Raw genomic sequence first — 12,717 nt, 5'->3', positions numbered from 1 at the left:
TTTGAACGTGTTATCCATCTCCCTGAAGAATAACATCATTCTTGGTAAAGTAGAAAATCAATGAAAAAGAGGTAGATTTTCAATGACATGGATCAATACAGTAGCTTCAATAATGAGCTCAAACATAACAAGGATTGTGAATATGATGCAGTACCACTGTACTTAAGTTTAATATGAGTCAAAATTGATTTCAGAGCACCTAACAAAAATAATAACATTTTATCCTTTGGCATATTTTCATTTCAGAAATTCACCACAAAATCTGACATGCCAATTGACAGCACTCCATTCCCAAGACGCATAGGAAAGCTTTTTTTGATATTAAGAGTGATTTTGTAACTTTTATACCTCCTTACTGACTAGTGGGGACTTTTGAAAGGGAGGATAAAGAACATCTGTACTTAGTCTGGCATTCTTGTGTGCAATGTGGGAAATAAATCACTAGAGTTTAAAGCAATGTTTTAATATTAATAACATTACCTAATTCTATTTTATTTATATTACTTATATTTGATTACATTATTATGAGTATACTATACTATAAAAATTATATAAGTATTTAAATATATAAATGTTATTTCTTTATTAAAATTTTATTTAAAATTATTATTTAGCATTAATATATGTCTTGGGTTTTAGAATATATTTAACTATCTTATTAACTATATGTTTAAGCATATTGTTAACATTAAGGTAAGTAATAGTTAATAGACACACACTCCTTTGATATTGAAACTGGGCTCAATTTCTCAAAATGATACCTAGAGCTGCATTCTTTATTTATAAAAGTTTTAAAAATGTATATTCAAAAAATTAAATTATCTAAGGTGAAAGTATTTTCTATTCAGTTATGTTGCTATTTTGTCATAAAAATGTTTTTTTTTTCTTTTTAGTGTTTGAGACATTTTTGAAAGCTCACAATATAGGTGACATTTCAGATTTTAAAAAGTATGAAGTACACATATTCTTTTTTTTAAACTTTTAATTGTGAATTAGAGTTAGATTTTCATGTCAGATCATCATTTTTGCATTAAACAACTTAACCAACATATCAGATACCTGTCCCTACCTTACCACCACCCCACCTTTTTATTGAACCCTTTCCTAGCATGTTTGTATTTATTTACTAAATCATTTTTTGGGGGGGTTCTAACAGCTCAAATAACATTCCATACATCAATTGTATCAAGCATATTTGTACATATACTGCAATCATCATTACCATAACATTTTCTAATTGAATCCTTAGTATAAGCTCCTCTTCTTCACCCTCATTCCTCCACCCTCCCTCCCTTATGTATCCTTGATCAATTATTTATTGTTATTGTTATTTCGTGTCTTACACTGCACCCACATTTCTGTTATTCGTCCCCTTTGGTGGGGAGGGAGAGGGGCTATATATCCAATCTTATGATGGGTTCCCTCTTTCTCACCCTTCCCCTTTCCAGACCCTCCCCCTAGTCTCTTGATATTGCTACTCCCATTACTGTTCCTGAGAGGTTTATCTTTTCTGAGTTCCTTGTGTCTGTGTTGAGAACTCTTATCTGTACCAATGTGTGTTCTCTGGTCTAGCCAGATTTGTAAGTTAGAACTGGGTCATGGTAGAGCGGGGGTGGGTGGTCAGGTGGTAGGGCGTATTCAGGAACTAGAGGAATGATGTGTGATTGATTCATCAGTGCTATACTGCACACTTGGTTGAAGCATTCTTTCCTTATATCACTTCTGTGGGGGGATATTAAATTATTTACACTAGGGTTTTGGGTCTCCCCTCCAAATCACCTCCTTTTTTTAATCTTTTGATCCCCGATGCCTGATCCTGTCAACACCTCATAATCACACAGGCTGGTATGCTTCTTCCATGTGGGCTTATTTGCTTCCCTGATAGATGGCTGCTAGTTTGACTTCAAGCCTTTAAGACCACAGACGTTATATCTTTTGATAGCTGGGCACCATCTGCCCTCTTCACCACATTTGCTTATGCATCAATTTTGTTTTCAGTGATCATGTCAGAAATGTGAGTATCAAAGAGTGTCAGGTTATCAGAACAAAGTGTTCTTGTGTCAAGGGAGGCCTTGAGTAGAGGCTCAAAGTCCGTCTGCTATCTTAATACTTATCATACAAATATATGTGCATGGGCTCTATCCCTTTCATTATAAATAAATATATTTACATAGATACATGCCTGTAGTTATCCTGATATAAATAGCTTTTCCCCCTCCTATTTCTTTCCTATATTTTCTTTAACCTTCCTCCTATCCCACTATCATGCTCACCCTCCATTTGGCTTCAGCATTTCCTCTAGGTGCTCTTGATCAAGCCCAACCAGCATTATATGCCCTCCTCACCATCAATTTTAGATCTCATGTTGTTCCCTTATCTCTGAGTTTCTTGGCTCCCCACTGCCCCTCCCCACCCCTTCCTTTACCAAGGCTCCCTTGGAACTGCAGGTCCCATAGTTTTCTCCTCGGGATTGTTTGTTCTGCTAGATGGTTGCTTGTTTACCTTCAAGCCTTTAAGACCTCATACTCTATATCTTTTGATAGCCGGGCACCATTAGCTTTCTTCACCACATTTGCTTATGCACACGTTTGTCTTCAGCGATTGTGTCAGGAAGGTGGGTATCATGGAATGACTGTTTAGTTGAGCAAAGTGTTCTTATATTGAGGGAGTACATGAGTGGAGGCCCAATGCCCATCTGCTACCCTACTACTAAACTTATACATATATACACATAGATCTATTTCCTCCATCATCATAAACATATTTACATATGTACATGCCTGTTTTTAAGCCTTTATGTATGCCCTTTGCCTTCTTTTGATACTTTTTGTATCATTTAAGTTTTTGCCTATAGATCTTGGTTTAATTCAAACCTTGATTTTTTTTCAAGTCTTTCAGTTTGAGACATCCTGAACAAGTTCTCCTTTATTGGCTTTTAAACTTCAGTTTTTCATTATAATATTTTCTTCTTTTGAGTTGCCCTTTGAAATTTTCTGTTTAGCTTTTTTATGTCATCATTCATTCCATTTGATTGAGCTACTCAACATTCATGAGCAAGTTTCAGAGTCACATTAGCCCTTCTTTCCTTCCTTCCTTCCTTCCTTCCTTCCTTCCTTCCTTCCTTCCTTCCTGTTGTTTTAAAGTTTTGTTGTTGTTATTCAATGTGTCATATATATTCTTGAGATAGTCTCTAAATTTGTCTGCCAAGGACATGTTGTAATGTGGAATAGACCATTCATTGCTAATATATAAGTTGAAGTTGAAGAAAATCTCACCCACGGTAACCACTAATAAACTTTGTTCTCTATTCTTTAGCCTTTCCTTTTTATATAAATAGGGTTATACAATATTCATTATTTTGTGATTGGCTTATTTCATTCAGCACAATCTATTCAAACTCTACTCATAATATTATCTGTATCATGTCTTCCTTTCTTCTACTCCCTGAATACTATTCCATTGTAATTATGTATCAAGGTTTGTTTATTCATTGTTCTGTTAAATACCATCTGAGTTGTTTCTACCACTTGGCTATTATTAATAATACCATAATTAAATATTAGTATGCTTGTCGCTTTTCAAATCTATATGCAGTGCTGTGAATTATTTAATATGGCCTTTCTAGCCCTAGTCTTTGCAATTCTCATCAAATAAGTAGATAAGACTACATAAATATAAGGTGATTAGGGTCCACTATGGATCCCTGGTGAGGTAGTGGTTACAAGTGAGGCTGAAAACTTCAAGGTCATCAGTTCAAATCCACCAGCTGCTCCTCAGGAGAAAGTAAAGGCTTTCTACCCCCATAAAGAGTTACCATCCTGCAAAGCAACAGGGGCAATTCTACCCTGTCCTATAGGGTCACCATTAGTTGGCATCAACTTGAAGACAGGGAGTTTGTTTGTGGGCTACCAAAGGGACTGGATAGCTTGCCAATAATGCCAGCTAAGGACATGATCCCTTTGATGTAGTGGTACCCAAAAAATAAGGTACATTGAATCCAACTGTGGGGATTGGACAGTTTTGCCACTGTTCTAGGCTTAAAAATGAGTCATCCCAGTGACAGAAAGGGGATTCTCAGTACTACCAAGAAAGAGTCAAGAGTGAAGCACATTCTTTGAACCCGAGATCACTGTAGTGAACTTCCTAGATTCAGGAGAGAGCTGTGAAATAAGAGACAAAGAGAGATGGAGAGAAATAATGGCAGAAAATAGCAGCAGTAGAGATAACAGAACCGATAGCATGAGACAGAGCCATTTGAGGGAGTAGCCCCCCAAATGGAAAAGAAAAAAGCCCCCACTCCACCCCACCCCTCCCCCACTAGGCAAGCATCCAGTGGCACTGCCTGGGAAGGTTCTTTCCAGACACAGTGAATTTTTTTGTAAGAGCAGTTACCCTCAAACCTCGTATTTTTTGTGATGGCATTTTAAGAGAAGAGCTTGTGGCTGTGAAATTTCATTTCTTCCTTGGGAAAAATGTCATGGAAACTATATTGTGGTGTTAAACACAGGTTATAAAGACAGCGCTATGGGAAAAACTCCAGTGTACAAGGGTTTTCTCATTTAATAAAGGTGAAAGGTAGATTGATGACAAACCTCGTTCTGGATGTCTGTCAACTCCCCAAATGGACAAAAATATCGACTCATAGAGAACTTGTAGTTCATTCCACCAGGTCAGACTTGTAATCAAGTTTTCTGTTTAGAGATTCTGAAAAGATACCATAGCAGTGCGTGACAAAAAAGGCCTGATTCGTGGCAGATGGGGGACTGGTTTTGCCACCACAACAGTGCACCTGCTCATGTAGCCATCTCAGTGCACCAATTTTTGGCAAAAAACACCCTGGCTCTCTTGCCCCATGCACCCGACTCACCTGAACTTGCTCCATGCAACTTCTTTTTGTTTCCACGAATGAAGAGGGACACGAAAGGGCAGTGACTTGATGACATAGAAGAGGTGAGGAAAAAAACAAGGGAGGTGCTTTCAGCTATCCAAACAGATGAATTTGAAACATGTTTTAAAGAATGGAATCACAGATTTGACAAATGTATTGAAAGTAATGGAGACTACTTTGAAGGTGATAAGGTTGTTTTGTTAAAACATGTAAATACATAGCTTTGAAAAAAAATTCCGTTTTTTGGGGGGCGACATACCCCCTTGTGTCTTTCCCAGCCCACAGAGCGAGTAAACTGAATACTTTTGACCAAGAAGTTTGCTAGCATCATGGGGTGTCGAGAGCTTACAGGCAGAGCTACAAGATCTTTGCAACACATGAACAGAGTGAGACTGGCCTATGTGTTAACAGCTTGAAAGAAACATGTGTCCGCGTGTGACTGGGAGGTGACTGACCTCAGAAGAACTGTATGCTTAGTCATTTCTGACCCTAAATTGTAACCTGTTTTTTGCCCACAATAGTGACTATTATTTGTGAGTTTCATGTTGCCATTACAATGAAATATCAAACTCAGTAGAGAAGTAAAGAGTATTATTGGAAGGAAAGTGGGTGTGAGAATTAGTAAAAAGATTGAGGGTAGAGGCATGTCTGACCTTGGCCTCATTGCCTGAGCTGAAGCTAGTGATAATTCTTTCTCTTCCGGGGAATTTAGAAAGGTTAGTTGGTGGAAACCTTGCACTGAGCATGTCTATCGGCACCACTTCCAACCGTATTGTGCTCACCTCACATCTGTGTCATATTTAGTCATTCTTACCGTATAGAGAACCTTGTCCATAACCTTAGTGCGTGTTTAATAGATTTCACTATTGTGTAAGCAGAATTCCTATATGCACTTTCCAGAAAGAAAAGAAAAAAAATGTATGTGACTCCCTTTATTACCATATTCATTTTATTCCAGTGGTCAATAGCAGAACTTATTATGATTGCTCTAAGGCATGCCTCTGCTTGCTGATTCAAATTCAATGTAGATCCAAATTTATTTAAGTTCCCATTTTAAAAATCACATTAAAATGGATTTTCATAATATGTTTACGTTTCACATCTTAGGAATGTATCTAAAACACAGAGTGAAAAGAATCTGTAAACATTTTATGTGGGGAGAATTTAAGAGATGTTTAAAACAAGTTTTATAACCTCAAAATTATCTTCGAACTGATGATAATTAGTAAAATTTACATATCAAAATAATCTCTAAAATATGCAGACATTTGAGAGATGAAGAGTTGCTGAGTCTAAGAATGCATCCTCTCTCTCCCACAGAGCAGGTGGTGACTCAAACTGTGGAACTGTGTTTAGCCATTGGCCACGTAACCTCTAATCTACAGGGGCATATTATTCAAAATGTAGTATCATAAAAAATGAATTTAATATATACCCTAAATCATTATGTTAATAATAATAATTATTACTGGGTTTGATGGAATATATGCTATGAAATTGAGTCCATGCTATGAAAGTTATTCAACAAAACTTCCATTAAAATGAGCAAATACAATCCCCATACAAGAAAAGTTGCATTGGTCGAATAAACATACTTTGAGCACCAATTATGTACAAATTGGAGTTTTTGAATACTACACATTCTCTCTCCCAAATATGGTGCCTTGTGCTTATCCACATACAAAGCTCATATTTTTCTGTATCCATTCACATAGCTTTTCAAGGCTTCATTAGGAAGGTGCTTTGGGTTGATTTTGTTCTGGTTATTACTAAATAAATAATAAATAACATAATATGTAATACCAAACAGTGACATTTACAGCATTGTAAAAGTTTAATGTAGTCTGTTATGTTTAATTGTTATTTATTGAAAGATCAAGTTTCTATAGTTAAAAACATACATTGTACTTGGGCCGTGTTTCTCTTCTATATAATCTTTAGAATGTGGAAAATATTAAGCTCTGCGTCACTAGTAAATTATACTCTGATCCAAATGTTAGAGTTAAAAATAGTACTTGAATTTCAGAAAACAAGGTTATTTTTATTACCTACCAGTCTCCTCGAGTTTAGTTTAAGGAGGCAAACTGGTTTGCCCTTATGACACTTTTATTCACAAAACTCATTTATTATTTTCCTTAGATGTCCTCTGGCCTCCAACCGGGATCCACGCTGATTCCAATGAATAGCATTGCCCTGCCCCCTGGGGAAGAGGACTCTGGGTGTCAGTGCCTGGAGGGCAAGGATTGTGCCAGTTTCTTCTGCTGTTTTGAAGACTGTAGAACAGGGTCTTGGCGGGAAGGAAGGATCCACATCCGCATCGCCAAAATCGACTCTTATTCTCGAATATTTTTCCCAACAGCTTTTGTCTTGTTCAATCTAGTATATTGGGTTGGCTATCTTTACTTATAAGTCCAGCTTCACAGATAAAGATATTAAGAATCCTAACCATATCCAATCAAATCTATTGTAATTCAGTCATATGAAGTTCAAAATACAGAGAAACCAGTGGTTAAGTGTGAAGAATATTCTAAGTATTTAAAGTTTTCCAAGATTTATAAGTAGCAGCTTCTACAATAATTTACATGAGTATATGTGAACCAGTAAATGAAAATACTATTTTATATTTTTACTTTTTAATTTTACTGATATTGTATGAGGATCATGAATGTGTCCATTCTGTCATCCTCATTTTAAAGTGAGAAGGATTTTAATTCAACTTTATTTAAATATAACCTACTAGTTTGTGTTTATAAAAGAGGGCTACCTGATATTTAATATTTATTTAGTTTTATGCCTAGAAAACATTTTAATATGATTTATTTGTTGTTTTATATTTTTATGCCTAGTTTGACATACAGATAGTTGAAAATATGAGCCCACGATACCTTTCCAAGATGTTCTACTCCCAAGAGGATACCTACTTGTTTGCTCATTCTTTACTTAGGTCAATTTTCACCTGACTTTCAATCTAGCTATATTTAAATCACTCTTGACACATGAATAAGCAGAACTCCAGTTACATTTAGTTTTGGTGATTTATAAACTTAATGGAAACTAATAAAATTATTTTTTAATGCAAGATGGAAAAGAAAATCACAAAGTGTTACATTTGGCTTATTTTCTTCCTCTGCCACACAGTACCTATAGAAGTATGAAGAGGATAGCACTGATATGTGTAACTCAACTAATTAATAATAAAATTAAATGTAAAGAGAAATTTGCCCTACTCATTATGCTCTGTAATAGTGTTACATACACAAATTAACAATTAAATTAAAGAACAGTGATTGTATTCATATTTATTCATTCTGCTTTTAAAGAACATAATATCTGGCAACATATTTGCAATTTACTGATTATATGCTTTAAATGTGTGCTATTAACAAAGGCAGAGAAAGCCTGATACAGAGTGTGTACATTTAATAGTTTGCCAAATATCTCTTTTGTTAAGAAGAGACTTCCATCATTTTATTCCTGAAAATTATTTGAAAGTGATTATTTATAAGAACTCTATATCCCCTCACCACCACCTGTTTTACTGGCAAAATGATTAAGGTCAACTTGAAGACAATTTAAAAAACTGTTTCCATCTTCAAGAGCTATTATCAGATGAAGAATTCTCATGAGTAAGAGAATTCTTTGTTATAAAACGAGGAAGAAGTCCTCAACAGTGCAGGCGATACTCTGACTTTGAAGATATTCTCCCTACCCGGTTAGCAGATATAGGAGTCAGACTCTAGGGTGGAAAGCAAAAGTAATAAATGGGCTTCTGGCTAATTTCGATTAGGTTTTCAGAGTATATAATTTTTTGTAAATCTTAAAACACTTCTTGATGTGCTTCCTAGCTACATCCACATTTTTCATTTTGTTTATAAAACTCTGGAAAAAGAAAGCAGAGTGAATTGAACTCTAATACCCAAATATCCACCGACACTGCTTTCTTTGAACGGAGAGCCAAATAAAATTTTGGCTATGCATATATTCATTTACAGACCAATCGTGCATTCATTCCTAAAATCTGGAGAATTGGTTTATATACTTCAAATTAACATTCATATAGGGATAAAGGAAACAAAGTAATTATAAAGAATTAATACTTCAGTAATATTTATATTGTGTTTTAAGCTGTAGCCTTTTCTTTATAATAGAACCAATTTTGAACTTTGGAATTCATTCAAGTGTATCTAAACCTGACTGTATTTAAAAACAGGTAAAATGCTTATTATGGGTAGCTTTGATTTCCTCATTGGTGTTCATTAATTTGGTATTAAATGTCGATACTTATAATTTGATTTAAATGGATAAAATATGAAAAATTCTTTTTTTATATATATTTTCCTTGTATATACCATTCAAATGAGCACCATTATTTTAAAACCAGTGGTAAATTGAGCAGTTTTATTTAAATATATAGATCAGAAAGAGACATGTACATATCATCTTACATCTAAAAATAAGAAAAAAGGTAAATGTCCATTTAAAGTCTTTTTGTAAGAAATCAAGTAGAGTTTATTTTCAAAGGGGATGCACTGCAACTTGTGTTTCTGTCTTATTTCAAGTGTAGTTTTCCTATTTTGAAAGATGATTTAAAAATTGGTCTTCTTTCTCATGTGAGTCATGTCTTAAATTATTTGAATGATTATGAATAGTGTTTTCTTCCTGTTTTACTCTTTGAATGGAATAAGAAAGTAGGTACAGAAAATGAGAGCAGAAGGATTTAGAATTTAGCGATTTGAGGAAAATGTTAATTTATACAATCACATCTTAAAAATATATGGTCACAGTGTAAAAGATCTGAGAAGAAGAAATGTGATTGGACTTTAGTCTTTTGGATTGAAAATGGTATGACAAAATCTTTATTGATTTTTGAATTTCATAGAAAAATTAAGATCTCTTTAAGTGAATTTCTATAATTCAATAAATTTTGAAAGGAAAAAAATATGGTATATTACTTGAGAATCAAGTAAAAATAATTCCTTAGTGGATCTATATATAATTTCAATGTAAATAGGACAATTAGTTCATTGGTCTCATCTTATGTTTTTTACTGTAGACTTTATTAAAGACTTTAAAGTGGTTGACTTTTAAGTATAGTGTAGTATAGAATGTATGTATAAGGAGCTCTGGCAGTGCTGTAGTTATTGGGCTGTTACTGCAAGGTGAGCAATTCAAGACCAGTAGCCACCCAGTGGGAGAAAGACAGGGTTTCTACTCCCATAAACAGCCTCGAAGCTGACAGGGGGCAGTTCTACCCTGTCCTATGAGGTTGTTATGAGTTGGCAGCGACTCGATGGCCATGAATATATATACAAGTGCTTGCCAGATTTATTTTTCCTTTGGTGTGTTTTCATACCACATATTAATATTTCATGATAAAACAATATGTGTTTTGTTTTAAGGAGGACACAGTTGATAACTGTATTCCTGCTAAATGATTCATTATCAAAAACCATGGCTGGTAGTTCTATATTTCTCATACCAAGGGATCGTATAATAAAATGTGCAACTATCTTCCAAATTAACATGTGACTAAAGACATCATATACTAGGAATATTCAGTATAATGCTTTAAAAGGATTTGGCTGACTAATTAGGAATTATTATCTAATATTTGATTAAACATATCAACAAACACAAGCACACATAGATTAAATAGTCAGAGTCCTATACCAGTGCATTTTCTTTCTCATTTTTTTCTAATTTCCTATAAGAAACCACATATACAAATGTTTTCTTGATGTTAGCTCTCATTGTCAATGTGACACGGACAATTATAAAGATATTTTCTGATTAATCTATTTTCTTTTTTACACCATGAAATGCATTCAAACCAGATGAAGGTCAGATACACTTGACATTAAGTTTCTGTAGCTCCTTCGTTACTGCCTTTCTGTGCTAGAGCCACTTGACACGCCCCAATAAAGTCAAAGAAAACCATGACAAAGATGCCGTCAATGACATTCCAAATGGGGTTTGCAAATGTACTGTTCTAAGAAATATAAGGTTAGAACTGCCTTTTTGTGTTTGTACTTTTAAAATAATGCAGTAAAATGAAAATATTTATAGAGTGATTTCTATGCATGAAGTATTGCTTTAGATACAGTATTGTTACTCGTCACCACCCACGCCGTTCCATCTATGGCAGCCCCAAGTGTTCAGAGTGGACCTTCGCCTCAGAATGTCTTCATGGCTGTGACCTTTGGGGAGCAGTGTAAAGCCATGTATCCCCTGGTGCATCTGGGTAGGATAAAGCCACGGATCCTTTTGTTTGTAGTGCAGGGCTTAACCATTGTCTTACACAAAGACACCTCGAGTCACTGTGTCAAGTAATGCAGTCAGGGAGATAAAAATGTTAGTCATATAATTTCCGAAAGGACCATCAAATCTGGAAAATTATCTTGGAGAAAATGTCTTTAAAGATGGGTGGTCGAATGTTCCAATAATTTCATGGGGTATGTTAACAGCGATTAAATGTTCTAATTGTGTAAACAGTTGAAGAGAGAAACAGCAGATAGAGCACAAATCTCAATTCTCCTTTAGTTGGAGAAAAGATTCACATAGAAGACAATGAAAGATGAGAAATGAAAGACAGGTTGAACTCGTACAGTAGAAAGAAAAGTATAGAATAGCTTCAGAAATCTAGTGATGTTATAATTTAACGTTCACAAAAGTAACTCAGTGGCATAGGACCATCACTAGAACGGCAGGACTGTCATCTCGTTGGTGGTGTTCATAGTAGAAACAGTCAGGAAGGCAATGAAACAGACAGTGAGGAAGACGGACGTCGGTACTTCCGTGCTAGGAGTGGAACGGAGAGGGGAAAGAAAGACGGATGCGAAGCAGACGTGGGAGCCCTCGTGCTCTGGCTGAGTCACTCAGAGCCATTCTGGTGATTCCACAGAGCGGACTAGACAGCAACTGTGTCAGAGCAGGGAGGGAGGACACTGTGTACTGAACAAGACGCATTTGTGGGGAGTGTGTACTCACGCTAACACATTACAAAGGAAGTCTGGCACTAAAAGTTTATGAGTAGGTCCTGCATGTATTTAGACTTTTTGCTGCTCTTTCAGACACTTGAATCATGCCCCTGTTGTGTGCTGTGTATCCCATCCAAAGTTCCCATTTTAGGAAAGAAAAACAGAATATAATTTCTTGATGAACAAATATGAGTGGAGCCTATTTGGATTTCTTTTTCCTTTTTATTTATTTATTTTATTTTATTTTTTTTTGTATTTTTCTTTTTTTTAAAAAATGTTTTATTTAAAATTTTATTTTTATTTTTTTAAAACATTTTATTAGGGGCTCATACAACTCCCATCACAATCCATACACACACCAATTGTGTAGAGCGCATTTTTACTTCATTCTCAAAACATTTTCCCTCCACTTAAACCCCCGACATTAGGTCCTCATTTTTCCCCTCCCTCCCCGCTCCAACCTCCCTTATGAGCCCTTGATAGTTTATAAATTGTTATTTTGTCATATCTTGCCGTGTCCAACGTCTCCCTTCACCCCCCTCTCCGCTGTCCGTCCCCCAGGGAGGAGGTCACATATAGTCCCTTGCTTTTCTTTAAGAAAATGTATTTAGACAAATAGAGGAAGGGAAAAGAATTAGAAGTAGAAAAAAGGCTACTGTGGGCACTAGAAAAATCCATACAACTGATTGATTTTCATGGTCAAATAATCTCTGAAACATGTGTTTTAGGATAAATGAAATAATTTTAACTGTTGGACAATGAAATGTACCTAAAGCCTTTGAATCTATGACTAGGAAAGGCTCGCCTATGATGACTAAAGTTCAGCTAGGCAGAAAGGGCTGCTAATAAACT

The 12,717-nt window shown here is 35.4% G+C and overlaps 1 protein-coding gene across 1 annotated transcript in view; it reads left to right on the top strand.

Moving 5' to 3' along the window:
- GABRG1 (gamma-aminobutyric acid type A receptor subunit gamma1) overlaps window positions 1–7,641 on the top strand; it is a 123,048-nt gene extending 115,407 nt beyond the window's left edge. Inside the window, exon 9 of the mRNA XM_004706268.2 lies at window positions 7,028–7,641. Within this exon, the coding sequence (XP_004706325.1) occupies window positions 7,028–7,297 (270 nt within the window). The 3' untranslated portion in view covers window positions 7,298–7,641. The remainder of the gene's footprint in view (window positions 1–7,027) is intronic.
- Window positions 7,642–12,717: the final 5,076 nt, after the last annotated feature.

The sequence above is a fragment of the Echinops telfairi genome, unplaced genomic scaffold (genome assembly GCF_000313985.2).
Source record: "Echinops telfairi isolate 266 unplaced genomic scaffold, ASM31398v2 ScPeMD7_7468;HRSCAF=8506_0, whole genome shotgun sequence".
NCBI lineage: Eukaryota > Metazoa > Chordata > Mammalia > Afrosoricida > Tenrecidae > Echinops > Echinops telfairi.
The sequence above is the reverse complement of the archived record's forward strand: the minus strand, read 5'-3'. Positions and strand labels throughout refer to the sequence as shown.